At 52.8% G+C, this 25,154-nt stretch overlaps 1 protein-coding gene, 1 long non-coding RNA gene and 1 other non-coding gene across 3 annotated transcripts; 1 reads left to right on the forward strand and 2 right to left on the reverse strand.

The window, feature by feature from the left end:
* The first annotated feature begins 211 nt into the window (after positions 1–211).
* MIR769B (microRNA mir-769b) lies at positions 212–304 on the forward strand. Its single transcript, NR_032894.2, is given in 1 exon segment — positions 212–304. It is a non-coding gene; the product is annotated as a microRNA mir-769b (primary transcript).
* An 89-nt stretch (positions 305–393) lies between these two features.
* Positions 394–3,919, reverse strand: LOC100071026 (peptidoglycan recognition protein 1). The gene is made up of 3 exons (XM_023649956.2): positions 3,321–3,919; positions 1,210–1,331; positions 394–640 (listed from the first exon to the last, which is right to left on the reverse strand). The coding sequence occupies exons 1-3, from the start codon at positions 3,599–3,601 to the stop codon at positions 462–464; spliced, it is 582 nt and encodes a 193-aa protein (XP_023505724.2). The 5' UTR covers positions 3,602–3,919; the 3' UTR covers positions 394–461.
* Positions 3,920–12,047: 8,128 nt separating this feature from the next.
* LOC138915735 (uncharacterized) lies at positions 12,048–17,164 on the reverse strand. Its single transcript, XR_011421915.1, has 2 exons — positions 16,927–17,164; positions 12,048–16,362 (listed from the first exon to the last, which is right to left on the reverse strand). It is a non-coding gene; the product is annotated as an uncharacterized lncRNA (long non-coding RNA).
* Positions 17,165–25,154: the final 7,990 nt, after the last annotated feature.

Consider the following 25,154-nt stretch of genomic DNA (forward strand, 5'->3'; position numbering starts at 1 on the left):
CTCAGGAAGAAGTCCCGACCTCCCTAAAGCAATGAGAGTGGGGAGCAATGGTAGTGAGCAGCCCGTCCCCAAAGGAGTCCATGCAGAGAGGCACAGACGTCGTTGGCTGTGTGGTGGAGAGGAGGTGTTTGCAGCAGGGTTCATTGCCCCAGGGGACCCCGAGCTGCTGTGAGTGACTCGTGGGTCGACTTGGTGCTGATTTCTGCCCTCTGCCCGGAAACCTCTGGGTTCTGAGCTGTGACGTGGCTTCTGAGCTGGGATCTCGGGGGTCTTGGTTCATGGTTTGGGTCTCTGGGTTCTGGGCACCAGGGAGGACAGAGTGCTGGGAGCTGGGGGAGTGGTTGGGTCATGAGGGAGGCAGAGAGGAAGGGAGGCAGGTGGCAGGACACAGGGTCACAGTGAGTGCATCTTTATTGGAGGGGGAGGCAGGGGGTTTCTGACTGGAGGGGGCAGGCAGGGCCTCAGTCTTGGTAGTGTGGCCAAGTCTGGATGATTTCATAGAGCCGGTCACCTGGAGAGAGTGTGTCCTGCACGTCCCGGTGTCCTTTGACCTCATAGTTGGTCCTCAGGGCGCCCCGAGCCACGCCACAAGCCAGCAGACTCTGGGCTGCCCTGAGGGCTCGTTGCGGGGGTGCCCGATCTGGGGAGGCAGAGGCAGGAGTCAGGCTGGGCCCTGGACAAGCAGAGGTCCAGGGGGCAGTGGTTCCCATGGTGCCCTCCCAGCTGGCCCTCTGGGGCCCAGATCGGTCTCTGCCACTCCCTAGCCGTGGCTCCACCTCTCTGTGCCTCAGTTTCCTCACTGTGACAGGACAGAATCATGGCAGCTGGCCCCAGGGCTGTGGGACGATAACATGTCACTTTGTGCACAGAGGAAGCCCTCAGCAAGGGTCGGCTGTCAAGATCCTTGCTGAGCCTCCTTTCTCAGCTCCAGACCTCGGGCTCCTGCCCACAGGGTAGTGGCCATTCACCCTGTGCTCCTTCGGGGCCGTGGACGGGCCCAAGACCCTGGTACAGATGACCGAATCCTCCCCAGGACCGCGGGCTGGAAACGGTCATGTCCAGAGGGGACAATGAGGCTCCGAAAAGCAGGTCGCTAGCCCGAGGTCACAGAGCTTGTAGGTGGCAGAGCCTCTGAACCACCACCCACCACGCCCTGCGGTCCCCCAGGCCCATGTCCGCGCCTGTCCCGACGGCTGGACAGTCACTTACCCATGTAGTTACCCATGAAGCTGATGCCGATGGACTTGGAGTTCCAGCCTCCTCCTGCGTGGGCGCCCTGAGTGTCCCAGCCCCGGCCCTCATACACAAGCCCGTCTTCTCCGATCAGGAAGCTGTGGGGTGGGGGGTTGAGGAGTGAGGAGGGGTTTCCTGGGGAAGGAGCCCCTGTCCCTCCTCCACTCAGCAACCCTGAGTCACTACTGCCTCTATTCTGCGGATGGAGAATCAGAGAGGTGCAGAGCTGCCCACGGTCACACAGCGGGTCAGGGGCAGAGTCAGGATTTTCACCCAGGTCCCCGTGACTCCCACCCACACGGTCTGACTCCTTGCTCTCTCCTGCCTCCCTGGAGAATCTGTCCTGCTCTCGATGAGTCCTCACATGCGGTCCTCCGAGGCAGGCCCTGTGTCATCCCCACTTTAAGCTGAGGAAGCAGAGACGTAGGAAGAGAGGTGCTTTGCCCGAGGTCACGCCCCATGACCCCTGCCTCTCAGAACTCGCCAACAAGGAGCTCTTCCACCGTCACCTGAGCCCCTTCCTGCTTCCTGCTCCGTGCTGGAGTGCCCTGAGTGACGGGATCAGGGACTCAAGGGCTGGCACCACAAGCAGACCAGACCCTGGAGCCCCAGCATCCGCCTGTGAGCTTTCCAGTCCCAGCAGGCGATCCTTAAGACCCCTCGTCCCCCTGGTCTCGGTGGAGCGAGTCTGCCTGGCATGTGGATGAGCCAGAGGAGCAGCACGTGAGCCGCAGTGTCTGCTTCCCCAGCCCTCGGCCCCCAGGGTCCCCAGTGATGCACAGAATGTCAGAACTTTCCCCTCTGGGTCCTGAACCTGCCACTTCAGAAGCCAGACTCTCAGAATCTGGCTGTGAAGAGACTAGAAATGCCACAGTGATGTCCCCAGCCCCGCCCCGCCTCCCCCACCCCCCCGGACTGGGTGGTCACCGCCCTGCTACAGCCGCAGCCCCTGGAAGGCATCTCTGCTCCCTGTGCATTTCTTCACGGAGGCATCTCCCCGAAACCTCAGCCCCACAGCAGGAGGCACGGTCAGGGGCTCATTGTACAGGTGAGGAAACTGAGGCTCAGAGAGGATGTGATGTGACGAGTGAGGGGATTCAGAACGTTAGAGTCAGACTCTTGAGTCCTAAAACCTGAGTGCTGACTTGTCTGCTTTTCTGTGACACGACTGAGGTCAGAGGCTGCGGCACAGGCTTGGCTCTGCTGACTTCATGAGGGCGCTCCTTCCACTGCTGGGCTCCCGTCCCTCCCGCCTTCCCAGTGCAGAGCCATGTCCTCCCCATGCCCCACTACGCCCTCTGACCCCTCCTCATGCTATCCCTTCTCCCAGCCTCCTCCAGCCATCCTGGCCTCTGTCCCTCAGCCTCAGGGCCTTTGCCCCGCTGTGCCCCCAGCTCACTGCACTCTTCCCTCAGCTCCCCCATCCTCTTCCTTTTTATTGTCACTCCTGTCACCCTGTGAATCCATCCGGTTGACTCTGCTTGTTTCTGCCTGCTGGTGTTGAAATCCCTTTGGGCTGCATTCCTACCGTTCGAGGCTGTGTCCCCATGCCAGCATCCGGCACTCGGCCTGACACATAGAAGGTGCCAATGGCAATAGTCCGTGCATCTGGGGCCCAGACTCTGTGCCAGGCGGTGTCCTAGGAGTCTTGCCCGCAGTGGCGGTTGGCGATCACGTGGGCACCATCCGCTGACTGTGCACAGGAGGAGGACACTGCAGCTCAGAGGCTGAGTGACCGGCCTGGGTCTCCGCCGTCAGCAGGGGAGCTGGGACAGGGACCCAGCCCCGCGCTCACCCAGCCTGCTGTCTGCCTCCCAGCACAGGCGCAGACAGTCTAACGGGACTCCAGGGTGGAGGGCACCTTGGTGCGTGTTGGCAAAGTCTGTCCTTCCCCGGGGAGCAGAGCTGGCCGTCAGCCCCTTCCCCTCCTCCAGCATTTTCGTGCTGCCTGCACGTGCCCAGCCCTAGGCGGTGACCCCGGAGAAACGAAGCTGCCGGGGGCGTCAGCCCGGCGGCTCTAGAACGGGTCCCCCGTGTCTCCGGGGCCTGCACACCTTCCCCTCCTCCGGCCTCCCCTCCGCACTCACTTGTAGGCCACGTCGCACCAGCCCAGAGTCCCCTTGTGGTAGTTCTGCACGTTCTGGACCTGCTTCAGGCAGGAGTCCGGTGTGTCGCAGGGGCTGCCCGCCGTGTGTGACACCACCACGTAGCTCTTGGGCAGGCTTAGCTTCCGGTCGCAGTTGGACGCCAGGCCCCTCCACTCTCTCCGGGGCACGATGGGGCCACAGCAGTCCGAAGCTTTTTGAGCCGCTCCGTGTCTGAGGAGGGTGAACAGGGCCCAGGCGAGCAGAGCGCAGCGGAGAGACATGGCTGGCGGGGTGCACAGGGACGTCTAGGAGCTCGCGGTTGGCCAGGCCGCCTTTATATGCTGGGGCGGAGCGGCAGGAAAGGCCTTGCTTCACACCCTGGCAGGACTTCCCGGACAGGTCATAGTGGACCCAAGAATCTGCTTCCTCCTCTGGCAGGACCGCAAGCGGATGCGGTGTGGTTGGTCCAGGTGAGGTGGGGCGGGGGAGCCCACGACAAAGTCGGGTGCCCCTCATCCAGCCATCAGCGGGGGTGGGGTTGGTGCACACAGGCCCCTGGGCGCCCACCCTGCGGTTTCTGGCCGACCAGCGCCTGGATCCCTTCCCCCGGGCGGCCTCTGGCAACAGGAACCTCACAGCAGAGAAAGGGCCGGGCCTCATCTCCCTCCGCCCACGGGGACTGAGGTCACCAGAGTCCCGGTTTTAAACTCTCCTCCCAGGTCCCAACGCCATGTCCCTAACTCTTTGAGCAGACTGCAGAGCCGAGCCCTGGGAAGCCCGCTCCACGGTTGGGGAGCCTGAGGCCCAGAGAGGGGACGTCGGTGCTGAGACATGGGAGATGGTGGCACCTGGTGGTCGGAGCCTGATTCAGGGCCGGGCTGCCTGGGACTGAATTCCGGCCCCATTCTAGGGTGTGAGCTGGGGCCAGTGACCTAACCAATCTGTGCCTCAGTTTCCCCACTGCAAAATGGGAGGATAATGGAAAGTCCCTGACTCGCAGGTCGGTGTGGGATCAAATGGGCTGAAAGGGTGGAGCACTGAGACGTCGGCTCCTGCTGCCCCACAAGCGCCCCGGGACAGGGACTGAGACCTGCCCTTGGTGTGAGCCACGTGCTTTCCGTGGGGGCCACTGGCAGCTCCATTGTGCACAGGAGGGGACTGAGGTTCAGAGAGGGACAGCCATCTGCCCAGGGCCACTCAGGGGCTTGGGGTCAGCTGTTGGGGCAGAAGGCTTTCCTGGGACCCCTGCCCTGCCCGGGCGTTCCTCCTGCCTCCTCAGCATCTGGTGCGCTCAGGGCGGACGGCCCAGTTTGTTCTCCCTCCTTTCCTTCTGCTTCAGTGGATTAAACAGATTACAAAAGTATCACGTGCCGGCTGTGAGTAGTCGAATCGACGGGAAACGTTAATCACCTGTGTCCACTCGGTCCAGCCCCGCCCCCTGAGGTCCCCGTGGAGGCCAGCGTGGGGTTTCCTTCCCCGGTATTCTCCGCGCGCAGGTGGATCACGCTCACACTCACGGTGTCATGGCACAGCGCAGCGGGCAGCTCCAGCACCTTCCGCGAGTCATCTCCTCACGAGCTCCCACAGGCCTGTGCGGGAGACGTGTCATTAACCTGCTCTTACCACCGAGGAAACTGAGGCCCGAGGGTTATCACACACGGGGAGAAGGTGGTGACGTCGGCTCAGCCACAGGCTTCCGGGCTCCAGAGATTAAGTTCTAAGCCATATTCTGCTTCCCACAAACACACGTAAGGGCACATGTTTAAAAATAAGTTCAATTTGCCCTCTGCCACCTAATATTTCATGTGCATCTCTCCAGGTCTATACATCGAATTCTAATTTATTTTTACTAATAGTTGCATACTATTTCCTGATACAGGGTCACCATTTTGACATAATCTTTTCTTTTTCTGAAGCTTTCCAGTTCTTTCCCCCAATGCTGCACAAAATATTATCACACATACAGCCCGACACACTGGAGCTTTTATAAATTATAAATGCAGACTCTCTGTGTGAAAGCTGTAACAGTCCGTACTTCTACAGGAACGGAGCTTCCACTCCCCCCAGAAGGGGGTGTTCTCACTTCCTAAACGTATGGATATAAAGTGACATTTCTGTGTCACTTTAATTGGTGTTTTTATGACCACTCAGGAGGTTGAGCATTTTTCTATGTTTGCTGCCCATTTGGATTTGTCACTTGGATCTGTTTTCTGTCAATTGCCTGTTCATCTCCGTCGCCCATTTAAAAAAAATGGGTTGTTTGTCTTTTATTATCAATTTCAAAGTGAAGAAAAAAACCCATAATGGGACTGTTGTGTTGTTGAGTGTGTACATTTCGTGTCTCTCAGTCCTTTTTAAAAGCAGGAAAGAAGAACATACATACAGAAAAGTGGACAAAGGCACTTTTATAGAGTTGCTAGAATTAATAAATGGACTTTATGGAAGTCTTAGAATAGAGTGGAGAGCTCCATTCATTTTCACACCGTGAATACACCACGCATCCAGCACCCGGATCAGGAAATAGAGCCACGTTTTAAATTTGATTAGATATTGCCCAATGCCATTCCAAAAGAGTTTCAGTTTTTCTTTTCCCCTTTAATGTAATCAGTTTTAAAATGCTTTACCAATCCAAGGACTGGTCCCTCCTTATTGTTTTATCCATATTTCCTGAAACATCAGACCCGTGATTGTCCTTTTGCATATTTATGGCTGTTCCCATCCTTCCTCTGTGAACTGTCTGTCCATCTCTTTTAGCCACTTTCCTGTTAGGTTGTTGTATATGGGGGATGTTAACCCCATGTCTGTCAAATATGCTGCAAATGTTTTCCTCAATCTATCCAAAAATATTATTTTTCCTTTTATGTTTTCTGCATTTCCTGTCTCGGAGAAGATCTTTCCACACCAAGATTATAAAACATCTTCTATTAAAAAATGTTATCTCGTGTTTTGCTTTCAATCCTTTACCTTTGCCGGAATTTACAATAGCTATGGTGTGAGGTAGGGGTCTAAATCTGTTTCTAAATGGTGAACCACTTGTCCCAGCACCATTTATTAAATAGTTAGAGCTGGTTTTAAATTTTAGCCCTGACACTTATTAGCTGGATGACCTTGGGCAATTGGGCAGCATTTGACACCACTGACCACTTCCTTCATCTCGAAATGCTCCCTTCCCTGAGCTTCTGTTTCATAAGACCGTCTTGATTGTCCTTCTGCTTCTCTGGCTGGGCTTTTCTTCTCCCTTTCAGACTCATTTTTCCCTCCATGACCATTGTGCTACAGGTGATCTTATCCAGATAATGGCTTCAGCCACCAAATGTACCAAAATGTATTTATCCAACATCTATATATTTTTATAGAGTTCAAAGATGTTTTAATGTTATGACAAATGTTCACAATATAATGTTAAGGGAAACAAACCAGGATACAAAAATGTACATACACCATGAAGCAGCTTTCTAAAGATGTGGCCGTGTGCTCTCGTTCGGTTTTTGTTGAGGCCACTGGAGAGTGACCAGTTTGTTCCACTCGAGAAACTTGGGCGACAGGGCCATTTTTTAAAAATATCAATTATTTTTTAAATTGATTCATAATAATTTACATAATGCGAGATTTCAGTTGTACATTATTTCTTGTCCGTCACCACATAAGTGCTCCCCTTCACCCCCTGTGCCACTCCCCACCCCCCTTCCCTTGGTAACCACTGAGCTGTTTTCTTTGTCCGTGTGCTTGTTTATATTCCACATAGGAGTGAAATCATCTGGTGATTGTCTGTCTCGGTCTGCCTTATTTCGCTTAGCATAATTCCCTCCAGGTCCTTCCATGTTATTGCAAATGGGATGAATTTGTCTTTTTTTCTGGCTGAGCAGTGTTCCATTGTATATATACACCACACCTTCTTTATCTAGTCATCAGCCGATGGCACTTGGGTTGCTTCCATGTCTTGGCTGTTGTGAATAGTGCTGCAATGAATATAGGGGTGCATATGTTACTTTGGATTGTTGATTTCAAGTTGTTTGGGTAGATACCCAGTAGTGGGATGGCTGGTATGGTATTTCTAGTTTTAGTTTTTTGAGGAATCTCCATACTGATTTCCATAGTGGCTGCACCAGTTTGCATTCCCAGACAAGCACCATTTAACTCATACATCTTGGGCTGCTTTTTGTTCATAGCTGAGATTTTAATTTTTTTCCCCTCAAACAGCACCCAAAACAATGCTCAGTTCATAGCAGGTGCTCAATCAATAGTAACAGAATGATTGAATGAATATCCCAGCCACGCCCAAGTCGTGTCGCTGCCCCCTCGTCAACATCTTATGGCTGAGACCCCTCCTGTCTGTTCCTCTCTCTGCACTCTGGTCCAGTCAGCATCTCGTCGCACCTGCTTGTTGCTCCCACCTCCTCAGTCACATCCCAAGATGCACCTGGACCCCTGTGAGGACAAAGCTCAGATAAAAAGTGAACCAGTTTTCCATGGCTTCTCATGACTCTCAGGGGGAGTCCCAAGCTCATCACCGAGGCCGCCAGCACCGGCCGCCTCCACCCCAGCCTCACCTCGCTCTCTCCCGAGACCCTCTTCCTGAGTCCCCAGCCACCCTGCCTTTCTTGCTGCCCTTGAAGATGCTTTGACTTCCTTGACCCCAGGGGACTTTGGGCACACTCTGTACAGTTTTAAATAGAGGAACCTTCAGAAATTCAGCAACTTTGTACCTTCGCTTGGAGATTACAAAACACTCAGCTAGGCTTTTGTAAAAAGACAGGCATGTTTACACCTCAGCTTCCTTAATGATACTAAAAATATACCCATTAACCAGGTGGGGTGAAGGCTTCCCTTGTTAGAATTTTATTAATTCTGTCTCTTGTCAGCCTAATATGGAGACACGCCCTTGAGAGAATTTCCTGCAACTTGAATCTGTAATTGTTATACTGCCTTTCAGCCTGAGGCTGTGTTACTTGCCTCCTTTTTGGATAGGAGGAAATTAGATTTGCTCCCTGTGTGTTTTAGGAAGTTGAATTTTTAAAGATTTAACTTACCAACTCCCTTTATTTGGTCTTGTTATAATTATCTCAGCCAGTATAAGAAGTCCCCAGATTCTCTTGCAGTTAGCAGAAAACACTTGTTTTCTTTGTTGGATCAACAATGACAGAAGTCAAAATAGTGGCGATCGTGACAAGGACAAGTTTAAACACAGGGTAGAATTGTGATTTTTTTTCCTGGATGTTCCCAAACCGGGAATGCTCACCTCCCTCCCTCGACCCATCCTAATGGTTACTTAGTATTCATCTTCAGTGTCACCTTCTCAGGGTGACACCTCATTCTGGTATCTCAGTGTAGGACAGATCTCACTATTTGCTTTCCCCACGCTATTTCCTTTCCTCTCCTTCTTCGTATTGATCACAGCTCTGGGTGTGAACTTACCTGGGCAATTCTTTGATTAATTTCTCTCTCTCCCACTAAGCATGGAAGTCTATACGTAGGGTCATCGTTTAATGTATTGTGCAAACCACAATCCTTGAGGGTGAAAGAGGTAGCTGGTGATAATCATGCTGGGTCAATAGGCACACACCGGAGTGTCCCAAATAGTCCAGCTGTATAATTGCCCCGTTTAAAGACAAAGAAAGGACCATTGCTTTCCCCTCTCAGTCACCACTGTGTACCCTGTATAGCATGTGGTTGGTGATAAATCCCTGTGAACATCACACATTGAGCCACCCTTGGCTTCTCTGTCTGTGAAATGGATTGAAGGGCGGTCCCCCCCACCTCATAGGGCTGTTGTAAGTGTCAGGGCTGCCCTCATGTGTGTGTTCCTGGATGACGGGACAGACGGACGCCTACACACCCTGCTGCTAAATATTTAAAACTTATACATCAAGTTAAAAGCTGCTAAATAAAATATGATTTAGCCTCTTCACGAGAACACCGTCAAAGGGCAAAATGGAAAGATCTCTGCAAGGCGGCAGTCCCCAGCGATTGACTGGGACAGGGCCATTTCCAGTGTGACTCCTTCTCTGCAGAGACAGTGGCTGCTCTGGGGAGCTGGGTGGGAGGAGGAGAGAGTGCAGCTCGCTCCCTCACGGGCTGAATCCAGCTTCTGTCAGTGATTGGGGAAACTCGGGCGATACACATGCATTTTTCCTTCCTCTCTACTGGGGGAGGGGACCGTTCTACCACTGCTCCTCCCCCACCCCACCCAGGACTTCCTGTAGGTAGCTCTCCCTTCACCTGGGCTAACTCAGGCGACCTCCCTTCACAAGGTGCTCCCCGCCCCCACCCTGTAGCCAACACCCCTTTAAGTTCCTCTGAAGAACCGAAGGCTGGAAGGCCCCTTTGGAATTAGAATTCTCAGAGCCCTTGGAATTCTGCCCCGGAACATGGAGGCTGCTGGAGAGCAGGCCACAGGCTCCGGCCTCGCAGCCACCCTTCTGCTTTTCTAAGCTCCCTCCCCAGCCCACCACGGGGCCCCCTGTGCGCCCCGCTTGCTTGGCCCAGTTCTGCCCACAGCCGCAGCGACAGGGGCCCCTCGGGTTGAGGGGGGCACGCCTGACCCCTTGCACCCCTGACTCACGGAAGAGGCCCCTGAGGGTTCTGGGAGGAGGCGAGGGCGGCCTGTTCAGGGAATTCTGGGGTCTTGAGGTCCCGGGGCATGTCCAGAGGTGGGGACCCATCTTGCTCCTGGGGATCCCTTGCCCTTTGGGGAGAGACTCCAGCTTGAGTCTAATGGCAGCGTTGACGCTAACTCCATCCCGCATAATTTCTTGAGCACCTGCTGCGTGCCCCACCTACTTGTAGGTGCTGGGGATTCAGCCCTGAACAAAACAGGGCTCGTGGGGAGGACGGGCAGAAAATAAAGAAACTAATAACTATTTTTTTTTTGATAGGTATAGTACGTGTCACGTGGGTGACGCGATTAGTGTGGTGCCTGACAGGTACCAGGTGCGCGGGAGCATCACCCTCAGCTCCGACCTTGGGGAGGACACGCCCCCCTTCTCCGCGGTTCCCCCTTCCGCCGCCAGAGGGCGCAGGTCCCCTCCATCCTCCCCGCTCCCCGCGCTCCCTCTCTGGTCCGGTGGTCACAGGGCGGCCTGGGCCGCGCAGGGTCCTGTTCTGTGACTGACCAGGGGCCCTGCCTCTCCCGCGGGGTGGGTTGCTCCTCATGACAGTAACAGCAACCGCACTATGGAGAATGAACAGCCGAGTTCCCGAGTGTATGTCGACGTCGAAGGTCACACAGCACCTCAGTCCTCAGATCCGGGTCTCCAGGCCCCATGAGCCAGGGTGCAGGGAGAGGAGGCCGTGGCGGCGGAGGGACCAGCGAGAGCAAAGGCGCGGAGGAGAGGAGAGGCAGGGGGACGTCGTGGAGCTACAGCGAAGGGTGATGCTGCTGGGGTGTGAAAACCAGGGCTGTGGGGGGGCAGGTCAGGGGAGCCGGACCACGCCGGGACTTAGCACAGGGAGGGTCTGACTCCAGGCCGTGGGCACTGGGGAGCCACGGAAGAGAGTGGAGGGAGGGGAGCGATGGGAGCCACTTTGCACTTTTGAGAAACCATCCTGGGAGCAGAGAGGGAGATGGAGTCGGGATGGACGACACTCTTAGAGGACGCCTCTAACCATGGAAGCTTCCGGAAGCCAGTTTTCAACCACGAGGGAAGCCACAGCTAGTGCGGTCAGCACTCCAGAAGGCAGAGAAGATGGAGAAAGTAAATCCGTGATATATCGCTGAGCCGCTGGAACTAGCCTCACGGAAGACCAGCCCCCTTACCAAATTCTTCTCCCCTTGGACTCTCTGTCAATTAGATTGATTCTCACTATTTCCTTGTTATGACCTCCCAGTTCATTAGGACTGTTGTGTTTCGTGTATCTTTGAAAGGCTGTGTAATATAATTGTTGTGATTGGCTGAAGAATGGTCCCCCCAAACACATCCACATCCTAGTCTCGCAACCTGTGCACGTTGCTTTATACGGCAGCACACCAACCCCAGAAAGGGACTCTGCAGACGCGATTGTGTGAGGGATCTTGAGATGCAGAGATGACTCTGGGTTACCCAGCTCGGCTCTAAGTACAGTCACATGTGCCCTCATGAGGGGAGCGGAGGGATGTTGGCCACAGACAGGAGAGAAGGTGACGTGAAGGCAGAGGCAGAGATGGGGCGAGGCAGCCACAAGCCAAGGAGACCAGCATCCAGCAGCAGCTGGAAGAGGGAGGGACCGAACTCTCCCCAAGAGCCTCCAGGGAGAGCGTGGTCCTGCCGGCACTTTCATTTTGGACGTGTGGCCTCCAGAACCGTGAGGGAGTAAATTTCTGCTGTTTTAAGCCATTGAGTTTGTGGTATTAAACTAAATACTGCAAGCTTAAGACTAAGGATGTCACGCTGGGTTGAAGAGAAAATAAGTCCAACTACATGTTGTTTATAAGAGACAGAATTTAAGTATTAGCACCTGGAGGGGCTGGCCCCGTGGCCGAGTGGTTAACTTCGTGCGCTTCGCTGCAGGCGGCCCAGTGTTTCATCGGTTCGAATCCTGAGTGCACACATGGCACTGCTCATCAGCCCATGCTGAGGCGGAGTCCCACATGTCACAACTAGAAGGACCCACAACTAAGAATATACAACTATGTACCGGGGGGCTTTGGGGAGAAAAAGGAAAAAAATAAAATCTTAAAAAAAAAAAAAAAGCATTAGCACCTGGAAACGTCAGAAGTAACGGGATGGAATAATACACACCGTACACTCCTTCACCGAATAAAGCGGGGGTAGTCGTATTAGCGTTAGACAGAGTCGAATTCAAGGCAAGAAGAACAAACAGGAATTAAAGGAGATATTTCCTCATGGACAGAAGAGCCAACCCAACAGGAAGACGCCACGGTCCTGACCCGCCCACCCCGTAGCGTAGCTTTAAAATACCTACATCGAAAAATGGGAGAATTTGAGGGAGAAATAGATAAATCCACTATCACAGTGGGAGACTTTCTCTCTTGATAGCTGAGAGGACAAGCAGAAGTAATTGGAAAGGACATTGAAGATTCAAACAACATAATTATCAACAAGACCTCATTGATGTAACTAGAACAGTGTACCACCCGTGACCAACTCCTTTCCAAATACACGCGGAATTCTCACCAAAATCAACCTTATGCCAGGCCACAAGGAAGTCCTCAAAAGTTTCAAAAGATTAAAGTCACTTATAGCAATATGTTCTCTGAGCATAACAGAATCAAGCTGTAAATCAGTAGTAAAAAGGAAATGGGAAAATCCATAATTGCCTGGAAATTAAGTAACACATTTCTAGAGAATCCATAGGTCTGAAATTTAGCAAATGTTTTGAATTGAATGAAAAGGACGATATGACACGAGAGAACGTGTGGGATACACCTACAGCAGCGCTTAGGGGAAATTTTGTGGCTTTAAATGCATATATTATAAAGGAATGCATACATTAGAAAATTGATTCTTGATGCTCCATGTCAAGAAGGTGGAAAAAGAGGATGGAATTAAACTTAAGCGTCTTGTTCATCTATTGCTGGATGGCAGTTAGTGGCTTCAAACAGCACGCATGATCCTCCGCAGTTTCTTCGGGCCGGGAATCCGGGCACAAATTCGCGGGCTCCGATCCAGACTCGCTCACGAGGCTGCAACCGAGGTGCAGAGGGAAATACCTTCCATCAGCCCTGCGTGGGCTTCTGAGCGTTTCTCGACCTTTCTACGGATGTGCTTCTTCCCGCTTCCGGCTGTCTCTCGGGGAGTCAGTCTTCGGGGCCTGTGCCCTCCCTCGATGCTGCAGAGCCGGGCCGGGCGCGGGCACCCCTTCCGCTGCGGGTGCCGCGCGCGCTGTGGGTGCTGCGGTTTCTCCAGGAGCCTGCGGGGCCGGGTCTGCTCTGCGCACGCGCACTAGGCTCCTGCGAAGGCTCGCTCTCCCCGCCCTGGGGGGCCGCACAGGGAGCCGGCCTGGGGGCGGGCTTGTGTGGGGGTGAGGTGCACGAATGTCGGGGGTGCCGCGGGCCAGTTGGGGGCATCCGCAGGTCCTATAGGAGTCCTCACTGGCTCACGGGTGGCCTTCTGATGGCGTGTGCGCACGGTCAGTGGGATCTGCCTCCTTTTCCTCCATTCTGCGCGGAGCCCGGGCTGCTGTTCTCCCGGCGCCCACCGTCCGGCCCGCGCAGCTCACGGCTCCGCGCTCTGGATGCGGAGAGAGACGCGGGCCTGCGCGGCGGAGTCCGGCTCGGCTGGGGCGGCAGGCGCTCAGCACCCCCTCTCTCTGTAAGGGAGCGCAAGGGGGGCCATCGTGTGAGCTAGAGGGCCCGGCCCCTGCTCTGTGTGACCCCTCCTGCTCCGCATGTGCTCTGAGAAAGTCCCATTCTCTCCTGATTCATGGCCTCTGCTGACGGATGTACTCCCCGATAGCTTGATAAATCAAAACTTTGTTCTAGGAGTTTCTCTCCAGGAACAGGCTGACCACAGGCGGGAAACACACCTACAAGCTGTCCATCACAGCGGAGAGGAGAATGGAGCCATGTGATGGCCGGAGCCTGGCACGCCTAGAGCGCGGCGTCCCTGGACCCCTCCTCGCTGCCCATTTCCCCTCTATAACTGCCTCAAGCTTCTGTAATCCTCGAAGATGGGTTTTTGAGACACTACTCACCCGTCTTCCCATTTGCCGGCTAATCTAATCTAATTAAACTTCCTTTCTGGATCCCTGACTCATTGTGATTAATTGGCTCAGATCGAGGGGAGCAGAGCCAGCCCATTGCTGGATATCAATGCTGGTGACCCAGATGGGACCACAGCCTCTGCCGGTGGCTCGTCGACTTGGAGGAAGCTGTTTGGGGATTTTTCCCCACAGCTGCTGGCAGCTTTTTCTTTTCCTTTTTTCTGCCCAGGGGATTTCCCTTGTGGCTGCCTCACTGGCCGACTGCCTCGGGCAAAGAATGACTGATCCTAAGCTGAGGAGCTTGCGTCTGCAGCCAGGGGAGGCATCCGGCCTCCACCTCCCAGGTACTATATCCCTTTTTCCTTGTCTGGGGGCCTTGGTCAGGCCAAGGTCCATCTGGTTCAGGCGCCATCGTTTAGGGATAAGGTACAGACTGCCTAGGATATCGTCTGGAGGACTAGTCTCTGGCTTTGCTGTGCTGCGCACGCCTGGCCGTGAGGTCTGTTCTCCTGAGTGTGTGTGTTGCTCCGCCAGTCTGTGCGCCAGTGTCTCTCTGTGTCAGGATCCCACAGCGGACTCCTGGGGCTCGTTCCGTCCTCTGTGGGGACGTGAAGTCTGCGACCTTTTCCGTCAAGGTCAAGCCAGAATTGCACATCTCAGTGGGGGCTGCTGTTTGTGTGTCAGCCCGTGGAGGAGCCTGAGAGCGCGGCCTGACCGTCTTTCCCTCTGTCTGTCTTGTCCGGCGCCTTCTTTGCTGTCATTGTGTGGAGGTCAGGTGTGGCCTCAAAGTGAGCCGGACTTGGACTTCCTGCCAAACAGGAGATGTAAGAACCTTCTGCCAGGCACCTGACCCCCACAATGGTGGTGGGAGATTAGGTCTTTGCCCGCCTCAAACCCTTCCCTCTGGCCTCTTTGGCTTGTGTCGCCCTGGGGGGGACTGTGTGCTGGGGCGTAGTGGGACGTGGCTGTGTGCCAGTTTTCCTCCCTGGCTCCACTCTGTCCGTCCCCCAGACCCCAAAATGAAAAGGCCCGCTAGGGTGCATGCTGGCCACTTGGGCTGGTTTCACTTATGAGCCCGTGACCAAGAAAAGAGTGATCTTTCCTGCAATGTAGCCTCAGTACACGCTGGGCCCAGGAGGACAGGGGCCCCCACACGGGTCACTCGGTTATGACACCATGTTGCAGCTGGAATTGTCCTGCAAGCAGGAAGGAAAGGAAGGTGCGATCCCCTATATTCAAGCCTTCGTGCTGCTGTATGTGGACCAGGGGACAGGGACAATGGACGAGGAGTCCCCGCCCCTCGCGTCCTCCCTTTTTCCAGGCGCACCGCTCGCCCAGGGGAAGATGCCTGAGGGATCGCCAGGGCTGAGAGAGGGACTCTCTCCTTCTCAAACCCAGCAAGGGACAAAAGTCGGTCAGGGGGCCCTCCCCGGGGCGGGTCAATTTCCACTGCGACAGTATCCCACAGACATAATTGGGCAAGGGCAACTGGCCAGCTTCGTTTGCCTACAGTCTGCTTTCTCCACCTTGGATCTTTCAGTTGGAAAAATTTTATTTGCCTGAATGCCCTGGTCTCCTCCTGGGATGAAACCTTCTATGTAAACTGAATGCTCAAGTGACCTTTGCTCCAGGCCAAGTAGAGGTGGAAGTGCCATGAGAACAATCATCCTTTTGGTTCCAGATGGTTCTGCTTGATGTTCAAACACCACCGCTGGACCCACTGCCACCTGAGCTCCTCAAGGAGGTGAGACCGGACGCGTGGGCGGAGGGGAAAGCTGGGAAAGCAAACACTGTTCAGCCAGTACACACAGCCTGAAGCAATATCTGCGGAGACAGGAGGCTCAGAAGGGCGTCCAGCCAGCGCTGCAGAAATTCCTGGCTGCGGCCTTAATCAGACCTCCCCAGTCGCCATGTGATCCTCCTATTCTCCTGGTCGAGAAACCCAATTCAGAGGAACAGCGGTTTCTTCAGGGCCTTCGTGCCGTAAATGAGGTGGTTCAGGACCTGCACCCTGTGGTGCCCAGCCCTTCCCCTTGCTACTCGACATTTCGGGGGAATTTGGCTGGTTTTCAGTTTTGGACTTAAAGGGCGCATTCCTCTGCATACGCTCACAGAAGAATCGCAACAACTTTGTGCCTTTGAATGGTGTGACCCAGACCCTCCGGCCGCTCAGCCATGTTGTTGGACAGCGCTCCCCCAGCACTTCAAAACTCCCCGCGCAGTTAGGGGAGGCCCTCGCTGCAGACTTGAGCCGGTTAAATCACAAGAAGGATGGCTGTGACAGTACGGGGATGACTTGCTCATCGCGAGCCCCACTTAGGAGAACTTCCTGCCAACACAACCAAGACCTTGATCATTGGGCTGAATGTGGCTATCAGGCCTCACAAAAGAAAGCACAGATCTGCAAACAAAAAGTTACGCACTTAGGGTTGACCTTATCAAAAGGCCAAAGGGACCTGCTGCCAGACAGAGAGACAGCCATAGCGTGCCCGACCCTCCCACCACCCGGTGACAGCTGTGGGGATTCTGGGCAGGGCTGGTTTCTGTCGCATCTGGATCCCTAACTATAGTCTCATGGGAGAGGCCCTCTATGAGGCTGTAAAAGGGCTCGACCAGGAGCCACTAGGATGGACAAAGGAATGTCAGGTGGCCTTTGATGCCATCAAGGCACAGTTAATTTCAGCCCCAGCCTTGGGGCTTCCTAACCTGGACAAGCCCTCCAGCCTGTAAGCATGTGAAAGGCAGGGAATAAGCTCGAGGGTATTAACTCAAAACCTGGGCGTGACCCCCCCCCGCCCCCCCCCACCCAGGCCAGTGGACTATTTTTGCAAGCAATTGGATCAGACTGTCCAAGGCTGGCCCCCTGCCTCAGGGCGGTGGCTGCTGCTTGTGACATCCTGCAGGAAGCTGGAAAATTCACCCTGGGCCAAGCGACTACGGTATCTGCGCCACAGCAAGTACTCACAGTATCAGAACAGAAAGGGGGACACCAGCTCCCTGCAGGACGGATGGGCAGGTCCCAGGCCCTCCTTCTGGACGATCCCAATGTACGGATGCAAGTGTCGTCCTCCCCAAGCCCAGCCACCTTCTCCCCAAGGAGAGTCAGGAGCTTCAGAACATGACCGCTCACGAGTCATGGAGACGGCGCATTCTAGCCGACCTGATTTGTTGGCCTGTCCACTGGAAGAGCTGGACCTGGAACTCTGCACAGATGGCAGCAGCTTCACGGATCAAGGTAAGAGGCGCGTACACGGGGTCAGAACTTTACAAGAGACTGTAGAGGGTAAAGCCCCTCCCCCAGAGACGCGGGCTCCAGAGGCGGAAATCTTTGCCCCCCTCGGTCTGCACATCCAGTAAATATACGCAGATTCCTGCTGTGCCTGTGCTGTAGTTCATGCTCACGGGCCCACCTGGAAGGAGAGGGAACTCCCAACAGCAGGGACAGAGGAGACCAGACACGCCCTGAAACGCTAGAGCTGCTTGGTGCGGTTCACGACCCTTATCGGGTAGCCATCACGCGTTGCCCTGGCCACCAGGGGGACAATACACCTGTTGCCCAAGGAGACAGACTGGCTGGCCAAGCGGCCAAACGGGCTGCTAGCACAGACACCCCTGCCGTGGCGGGATCCCACTGCCACAGCTGGAGCTCGCTGCCCACAAGCCGATGTATTCTGAAAAGGATGAGGAAGGGGCTGAAGGATGGGGATGCGACACTGCACGCCCGGGAGGCAGGAAGCGGGGTGCCCGCGGGGTGGTCCTAATACCTGAGGCCCTCTTATACCCCATCCTGAGACGAGGACATGAGAGCATGGCTGTGGAAGAGATGCTGCCCTCCAGTGGGTCCAGAAGTGCATCATAGGGCCCCACCTGCAAAAGGCCATACGACAGGTGAGCAAAAACTGCATAATCTGTGCAAAGAACAACCCAAGACCGCTCTGGTCCCCCGCACCTCAGCCCCCGACATGAAGGAATTGGCCTTCTGAAGCCTGGCAAATGGACTTTGCCCAGATGCCCCGGGCAGCTGGGAACTTTAGGTTTTTGTTAGTGTCTGTGGACACCTTTGCCGGGTGGATAGAAGCCTTTGCCACCAGGACTGAGAAAGCACCAGAAGTCACTTGCATGATGCTGAGAAATCATCGCTAGGTTTGTCTGCCTTAGGCCTTGCAGAGCGATAACGGACCAGCTTTTGTCTCCCAAATGATGCAGCAAGTGTCCAGAAGCTTAGCCGTCTGATGGACGCTACTCTCAGCTTGGAGACCCCAGGCATCTGGAAAGACGAGAAGATGAACCAGTGCAGAATCTGTCAGGAAGCACAGCTAACTTGGCGTGAGGCACTGCCCCCAGCCCTGCCGCGGGTTCCAGGAGCTCCCCATCGGTCCTTTCAAAATTCCATATGGGAGACCCGTTCAGGCATCTTCCCCTGGGACTGATCTCTGCATGTTTTAAGGGACGTCACGATTGCTAATTACGTTAAATCATTAAGCTCGGCATTAACTTCTGTCCATGAATTTGCTTATCTGTCTGACGTCCCTCCACATGCCTTCCGACCTGATGATCATGTTTCACTGAAAACTTGGAAAGACCAGGGACTCGAAAACCAGTCGTCACCCAAATGGACGGGCCCTTTGAGATTCTTCTCACCACTCACTCCTCCATAGAGCTGGGACCCAAAAAACCCACATGCTGTCCTGATATATGGCCTCTGCTTACGCATGGACTCCCCAAGAGCTTAATAAATTAAAACTTTGTTCTATTAGCTTCTTTCCAGGAACAGGCTGACCACACGCGAGAAACACACCTACAAGGTGTCCATTGCAGCTGACAGAAGAATGGAACAGTGTGATGCCTGGAGCCCAGCATCCCTGGACCCCTCCTCGTGGCCCATTTTCCCTCTCTAACTGCCTCAAGATTCTGGAGTCCTTGCAGATGGCTTTTTGAGACATTAGTCACCCGTCTTCTGATCTGCCAGCTGATCTACTCTAATTAGACTTCCTCTCTCGATCCCTAACTCACTGTGATTCATTGGCTCAGATCACAGCAAGCAGGGTGAGCCCATTGCTTGGTATGAACTTTCCTCTGAGGGAGAAGTCAGGGACCAAGGAGGCCTCTCTTGGCGCTGAGCTGTGCCGCCTTGGGGCGGGGGTGTCTGTCTAAAGTGAAGCTGTTCTCTTACCCTCGTCAGGGCTTCCAGTCTCAGATTGTTTTGCCCCAGTGCTGTCCTGGAACTTCTCTGCTGGACTCCTTGACTCCCACGAGGGTCCTCTCCTCCACAGGTGACCGTTATTTCACTCTACAGAAACAGAAACCAGTTTAAGAGGCAAAGCGTTTATTTGGGATCAAAGAATTGCAATTGGGGAGCACAGATTCAGGGAGAAACCCAAAGAGCGTCCCGATTACAGGAGAGGGCTGAGGGCTTTTATGGGGAGAAGGGAGGAAGATGAAGCAAATTGTATTAGGGAAGAGTTCATTGGTGCGGGTTGAGGTGAGGCTAGGTGTGTACCTCGTAGACTGGCTTGAGATTTAGTCATCAGGCAAGAGGCTAGGCTGGTACCCCATGGATGGTGAGCGATTCAGCCATCAGCAAAGTCCAGTTCCATCACTTCTCACAGACAGGATGTTCTTGTCCTTGCTGACTTCTTGGGATGTTGGCGGTTTGGTCCAGTTTGGAAGATAAAGAAAACAAGATGTGGAAGGACATTCCTCTGAAGTGGCTGCTCTGGCTCTGTTTTAATATGGCTCCACTCTTGTCATCTTTCACAGTCATAAGCAGCGCCTTTGGGTGTGGACGATAGGAAATTCTTACGCTGTCACATTGGTAACGTCACTCTCCATCTTTCCTCAAATTTCCCCCTTTTATAAGGATAACAGTTATATTGGATTAGAGCCCACACAAGTGACCTCATCTTTTTTAAAAAACAGTTTTATTTAGGTGTAATTGATATAGAGAACTAACGACCTCATCTTAACTTGATCATCGGCAAAGACCCTGTTAGCAAACAAGGTCACATTCACAGGTATTGGGGGTTAGGTCTTCACAATTTTGGGGGCCACAGTTCAACCCATGACGACACCTCCCTCCTCTTGACACTTTTTCAGGTTACAGCGTTGCTGGTCCAGCCTGACCTGCTGACTCTGCCCACTACACGGTGGCTTTTGCAACTGTCTTCAGTCTGACGATGAAGCACTTTTCACTGCAAACTCACTCAACAGTGGACTGACAGTCCAGGTGGGCCTTCCCTCCCTGTGGTCCACGGGCCTGCGGTGTGCTAAGTGCTGAAACAGCTTTCAAAACCAGCTCTGAAAGAGTCCCCACTCACCCCCCTCAACTTCTCCTAGCGTCTACACCTGAGGAAGACAGATTGACCACTGAAAGCAGCAGTTCCCAGAAAGGGGTCATCTCTCCTTGGCCATTTCCTGGACAATGATCACGACAAAATGGTGGGGGATTATGGGCTGTAAAGTCTTGGGGGGTCCCCGAGACCACCCTCGGGTTGGACAATTTGCTAGAAGGACTCACAGAACTCATGGAAAGCTGTTCCACTCACAGTTATGGTTTATTACAGAAAAAGGAACAGATTAAAATCAGCCAGGGGATGAGGCGCATGGGGCAGAGTCCAGCAGAGACCAGGCGTGAGCGTCCAGTTGTCTCTCCCCGTGGAGTCGTGAACAATGCTAACCCTTCCAGCAAGGATGTGTGACGACGATCACGGAGTATTTCCAACCAGCTCACCTGAGCCTTAGTGTCCAGAGTTTTTACTGACACTTGGTCACATAGACATGATTGACAGCCTGTGTGGCTGACCTCGGCCTTCAGCCCCTCTGGAGGCTGAGCAGATACCATTGGCCCAGAGCCACCACTGTAAATCATTGTCCCCATAGACTATCTGGCCCATCCCAAAGCCCCCAGGTAAACAAAGATGCTCTTATCAGGCAGGACAGCCCAAAGGCTTAAATATCACGTCCCAGGAGCCAGGCAAGGGGCAGACCTGTCTCTGGGTGAAGTTAATTCTTTACTATACATGGGGGTTATACAGACCTATTTGACAATTCAGAATCCCACCTTGACCAGGCCTGGGCATGATGCGTCTTCGTTTCCCCTACTAACATTTCCAGGCCGGCCTGGTTGGTTCATCCTCTGGCACAGCCCACAGGAGCCTTGGAGATTCCAAGTTAATTCTGGTTCAGCCCCCTGGCTTCTCTCGTTGGGTTGATATGGTCCTAGATCACAAAGATAATGGCCGCTTGGTTGAGTACACTGCTTGCTGAGTTACCCCCTTTGTGGTCACATGGGTGGCAAGGGAGGAAATACAATGAGTTTCGAAAAATGTAAAAATCACCTTGTTCCACTCACACCTGACTCTTCTGGGTGAAAGGTCTGGGTGCAAATAGGGGATGGACAGAACAAAGGGTGAAGTTATAGCTCCTGGAGGGGACACACTGACTTTGTGGCCGTGCAGGGGCAACAATAACCTCAGTGCTTGGGGAGGGAACACCACAGGCCCCCGAGCACAGTACTCAAGGGGAAAACAGTGAGTGCTCCCTTTGTCCCCTGGATTCAGCACTGCCGCCTGAGTCCAGAAACAGCTGCTGCTGACAATCAGGTCTGCTGCTGGGTGTCATCCTCACCTGTCTGCTGTGAAAACAGGAAACCCGTGTGGGTATGCCGTCCACAGCGCCTCCCTCCTGTGTGCACAGAGACACAGACTGACAAACCTCGATTCAGGCTGACTGACTCAGTTCGTGTGCCTCCCCCGGCACCTGGTCATCCTTGGGCTGTGCCATGTACGGCAACTGAGGCTGCACCTGCTTGGTGCCACTGCCTATGTGCCTCAGCCAAATCTGTGGCTGGTGATCCAAGGTGGGTTTCACAACAAATCCTGAGCTGGGGTGCTCTGTGTCCCTTCAGGTTACATGTTCGTATGTGGGGGAAGATGGGCCACAAAGTTTCTATCCACTGAGGCTGGAGGTTTCTTTTTCGGCCCATCTATCGCTCCCTGTAATTATCGGCAATGTCACCAAAGATCCGCAGGTCCGTCTAAACTCGCTTGCTTGGGTTGTAGACACATCCTGGCTGCATAAAATAAGACCCACTGTTCCCCCCGCGACGTGGTCACAGTTGTCTGACGCTGGACCACGGGGAGCATCATTGAGGTCAATCCTGCAGGCTGGACTCGTGTTGCTTCCTGGAGTTCTGTTGATGGTTGTCTCCATTAAATACTGGATGAGACAAATTGAAGAGACTGGGTCCCAGCATCTATCAGTCAGACTAATCAGAGTGGCCAGTGGAGCGGCATGCTCATGTGAAAATTCAAGTCTGGCCAAAAATGTGTCATGCCAAGGGGTTCATTGTCGAGAGAGGCAACCTGCAATAGGAATGGAGCCTCCCTGTGTATTCTCACGGGCATGACTAGAATCTTTGTCCTGACTGCTCTTGGTCCAGGCCATTTCTTAGGGTTATGTTTACAGCAAGCAGCCTTGAAGGGTGAGTTAACATTTCCCCCAAGATCCAGCAGGCTCCCTACTGCTTCTGTAAAAGTGGAGGATTCCCCAAGCTCTGTGTTCTCCAGGGGGAAATAGCCCTAATGCATGTGTGGTGTGAGACTCTGGCTCCCTCTGCATCAACCCCACTGTTTTGGGGGGAAAAGAGGAAAGAAAACACATATGCTAATGCTCCTACTTTTGATGCGCTGTGAGTACCAAAGTCCTTTGTCTCTGACCTGGTATTTTGTGTCTTCTCCCAACATTTATGAGACAGTTTCAGAATAATTTGTTGGCCTGTAAATGGAGTAAATTCCCAGACCCTGACAGTTCTACTGGTGAATTCTATGAAATAGTCAAAGAAGAAATAACCACCTCATACAAGCTTTTTCAGAGAATAGAGGTAGGGCATACTTCCTAAGTTATGTTATGAGGCCAGCATAATCCAGATACCAAAACCAGAAAAAAAGATATTACAGAAAAAGAAAAAATAACAGACCAAGAACCCTCACAAAAATAGAGGCAAAAATTCCTAACAAAGTATGAAGAAACAGAACCCACCGATGTATACCATGACCATATAAGGTTTAACCCAGCAGCACAGGTGTGCTTGACCTTCAAAAGTCAATCAGTGTAGCACCAGTGTCCGCGCCTTGTGTCTGAGAGCAGCCCGTGGCAGCTCTGAGCGGGAGAGGCGGGTTTGGATCCCCACCATAGCTGTCAGTTTCAGCTACTTGAAGTCTGTGCGTGCCCAGCAACAGCATTCTCACTCCTAAAGGGATTAATATGCAGATCTGGCAGAGGATGATAATTAAGTGGAGATCAAGTAACTTTGCCAACTACAGTTAATTGTTCAAAGTTCCTGAGCAGACAGACGTTGAAGATGGACCTCCCGGGAGGAAGATGCACCCACACGTGTAAAGACAGAAGGAGGGACTGGGAATGTGGCCACACTACGAAAAACAGCAGGAAACACAGTGGAACCCGACAATTTTAAGGACATGATAACAACTAGAAGGAAAACTCATAAAACCAAATGACAAATGTTGGAAAGGGTGTGGAGAACAGGGAACCCTTATGTGCTACTGGTGGGAATGCAAACTGGTGCAGCCACTATGGAAAACAGCACGGAGATTTATCAAAATATTAAAAATAGAAATACCATATGACCCAGCCATCCCACTACTGGGTATCTATCCAGAGAACTTGAAATCAACGATCCAAAGAGATTTATGCACCCCTATGTTCATTGCAGTATTATTCACAATAGGCAAGATGTGGAAGCAACCCAAGTGCCCTTCTACGGATGAATGGATAATGAAGATGTGGTATATACATACAATGAAATATGCTCAGCCATAAAAGAGACGAAACTGTCCCATTTGCAACAACATGGATAGACCTTGACGGTATGATGTTAAGCGAAATAAGCCAGACAGAGAAAGACAAATACTACATGATTTCACTCATGTGTGGAAGATAAACAAACACATGGACAACGAGACAGATTTGTGGTTACCAGAGGGGAAGGGGTTTAGGGGTGGGTGAAAGGGGTTAATGGGTACATAAGTACGGCAACAGACAAAAAGTAGACTTCTGGAGGTGAGCACAATGAAGTCTATTCAGAAATTGATAAATAATAATGTACACCGGAAACTACACAATGTTATAGACCATTATGACCTCAATAAAATTACTGGAAAAAAAAATTTCATGAAACTCCAAAAAAAAAAAAAAACCCTCAGAAAATCAGTATTGGGAAGAGTGAACCATTAAATTTTCACTAGTCAATTGGTAGCACAGATTCTCTAGTAAATTAGCAGCTACATGAGATATTCTTTTTATGCATCCATCTCCAGAATTAGGTGACAGATGCACCCGGCAAGAAAATACCAATGCACGGGAAGAAGGTGTGGCCTGGCGAGCAGAAGTTCTGTAGCAGCAGAAAGTAGCAGATGGAGAACAGAGAGCAGCAAAAAACAGAAGAAAATGGAAAAGGAAGCTCAGGAGGAAGGAAAAAGGAACAATCGAAACTGACCTGAAACTTTCATAAAGCGTCCTCAAAACGTCCTAGCGCCAGTAGGAGGAATCTGAGCTCCACACCCAAACAACACTTGTGTGTATTTAAGAGTGTTTTCAGAGTGCAAACCTTGATTTTCATGCACTCATCAGGTCATCCAGGATTCCCCCAAAGTACCTTGAACTCTTAGGGATCGCGACTCAGAAGAACAAAGGACTTACAAGACAATATGTTTTTCAACATGCTGCAAATATAAGACAATTGTTTGCAGAAGAGATATTATCCCAAGTGGAACATGCCGGTACCTCTTCAAGCTGGTGTTTCTAGCTTATGAAATGGGTTCAAAAAATTTTATGGTGGGTAAATCCACTGGCATCTGTTATGCTTTCCTTCAATGTGCGTAATGATAAAATAAATAATTTTAAATACTTTTTGTTTCCATGATTATGGAGAGATCTAAGGGACTGCATGGGACATAGGGAAGGACTCCGATACCTAGTAGGAATCGGTGGGCGGGGCCGGTGGAGAGATGGCAGGGCTGGAGGCGGCCTCAGGAGGCTGGGCCTGCAGATGGGGACAGGAGAGGGGCGGGGCCTCAGCGTCTAGTGGAGCGAGAGGGCGGGGCCCGGGAGATGGGGCTCTGGTTGAGGTCAGCTGGCGTTTATGGGGGTGGGTAGTGGAAAATTGGGAAGGGT

The sequence above is a fragment of the Equus caballus genome, chromosome 10 (genome assembly GCF_041296265.1).
Source record: "Equus caballus isolate H_3958 breed thoroughbred chromosome 10, TB-T2T, whole genome shotgun sequence".
NCBI lineage: Eukaryota > Metazoa > Chordata > Mammalia > Perissodactyla > Equidae > Equus > Equus caballus.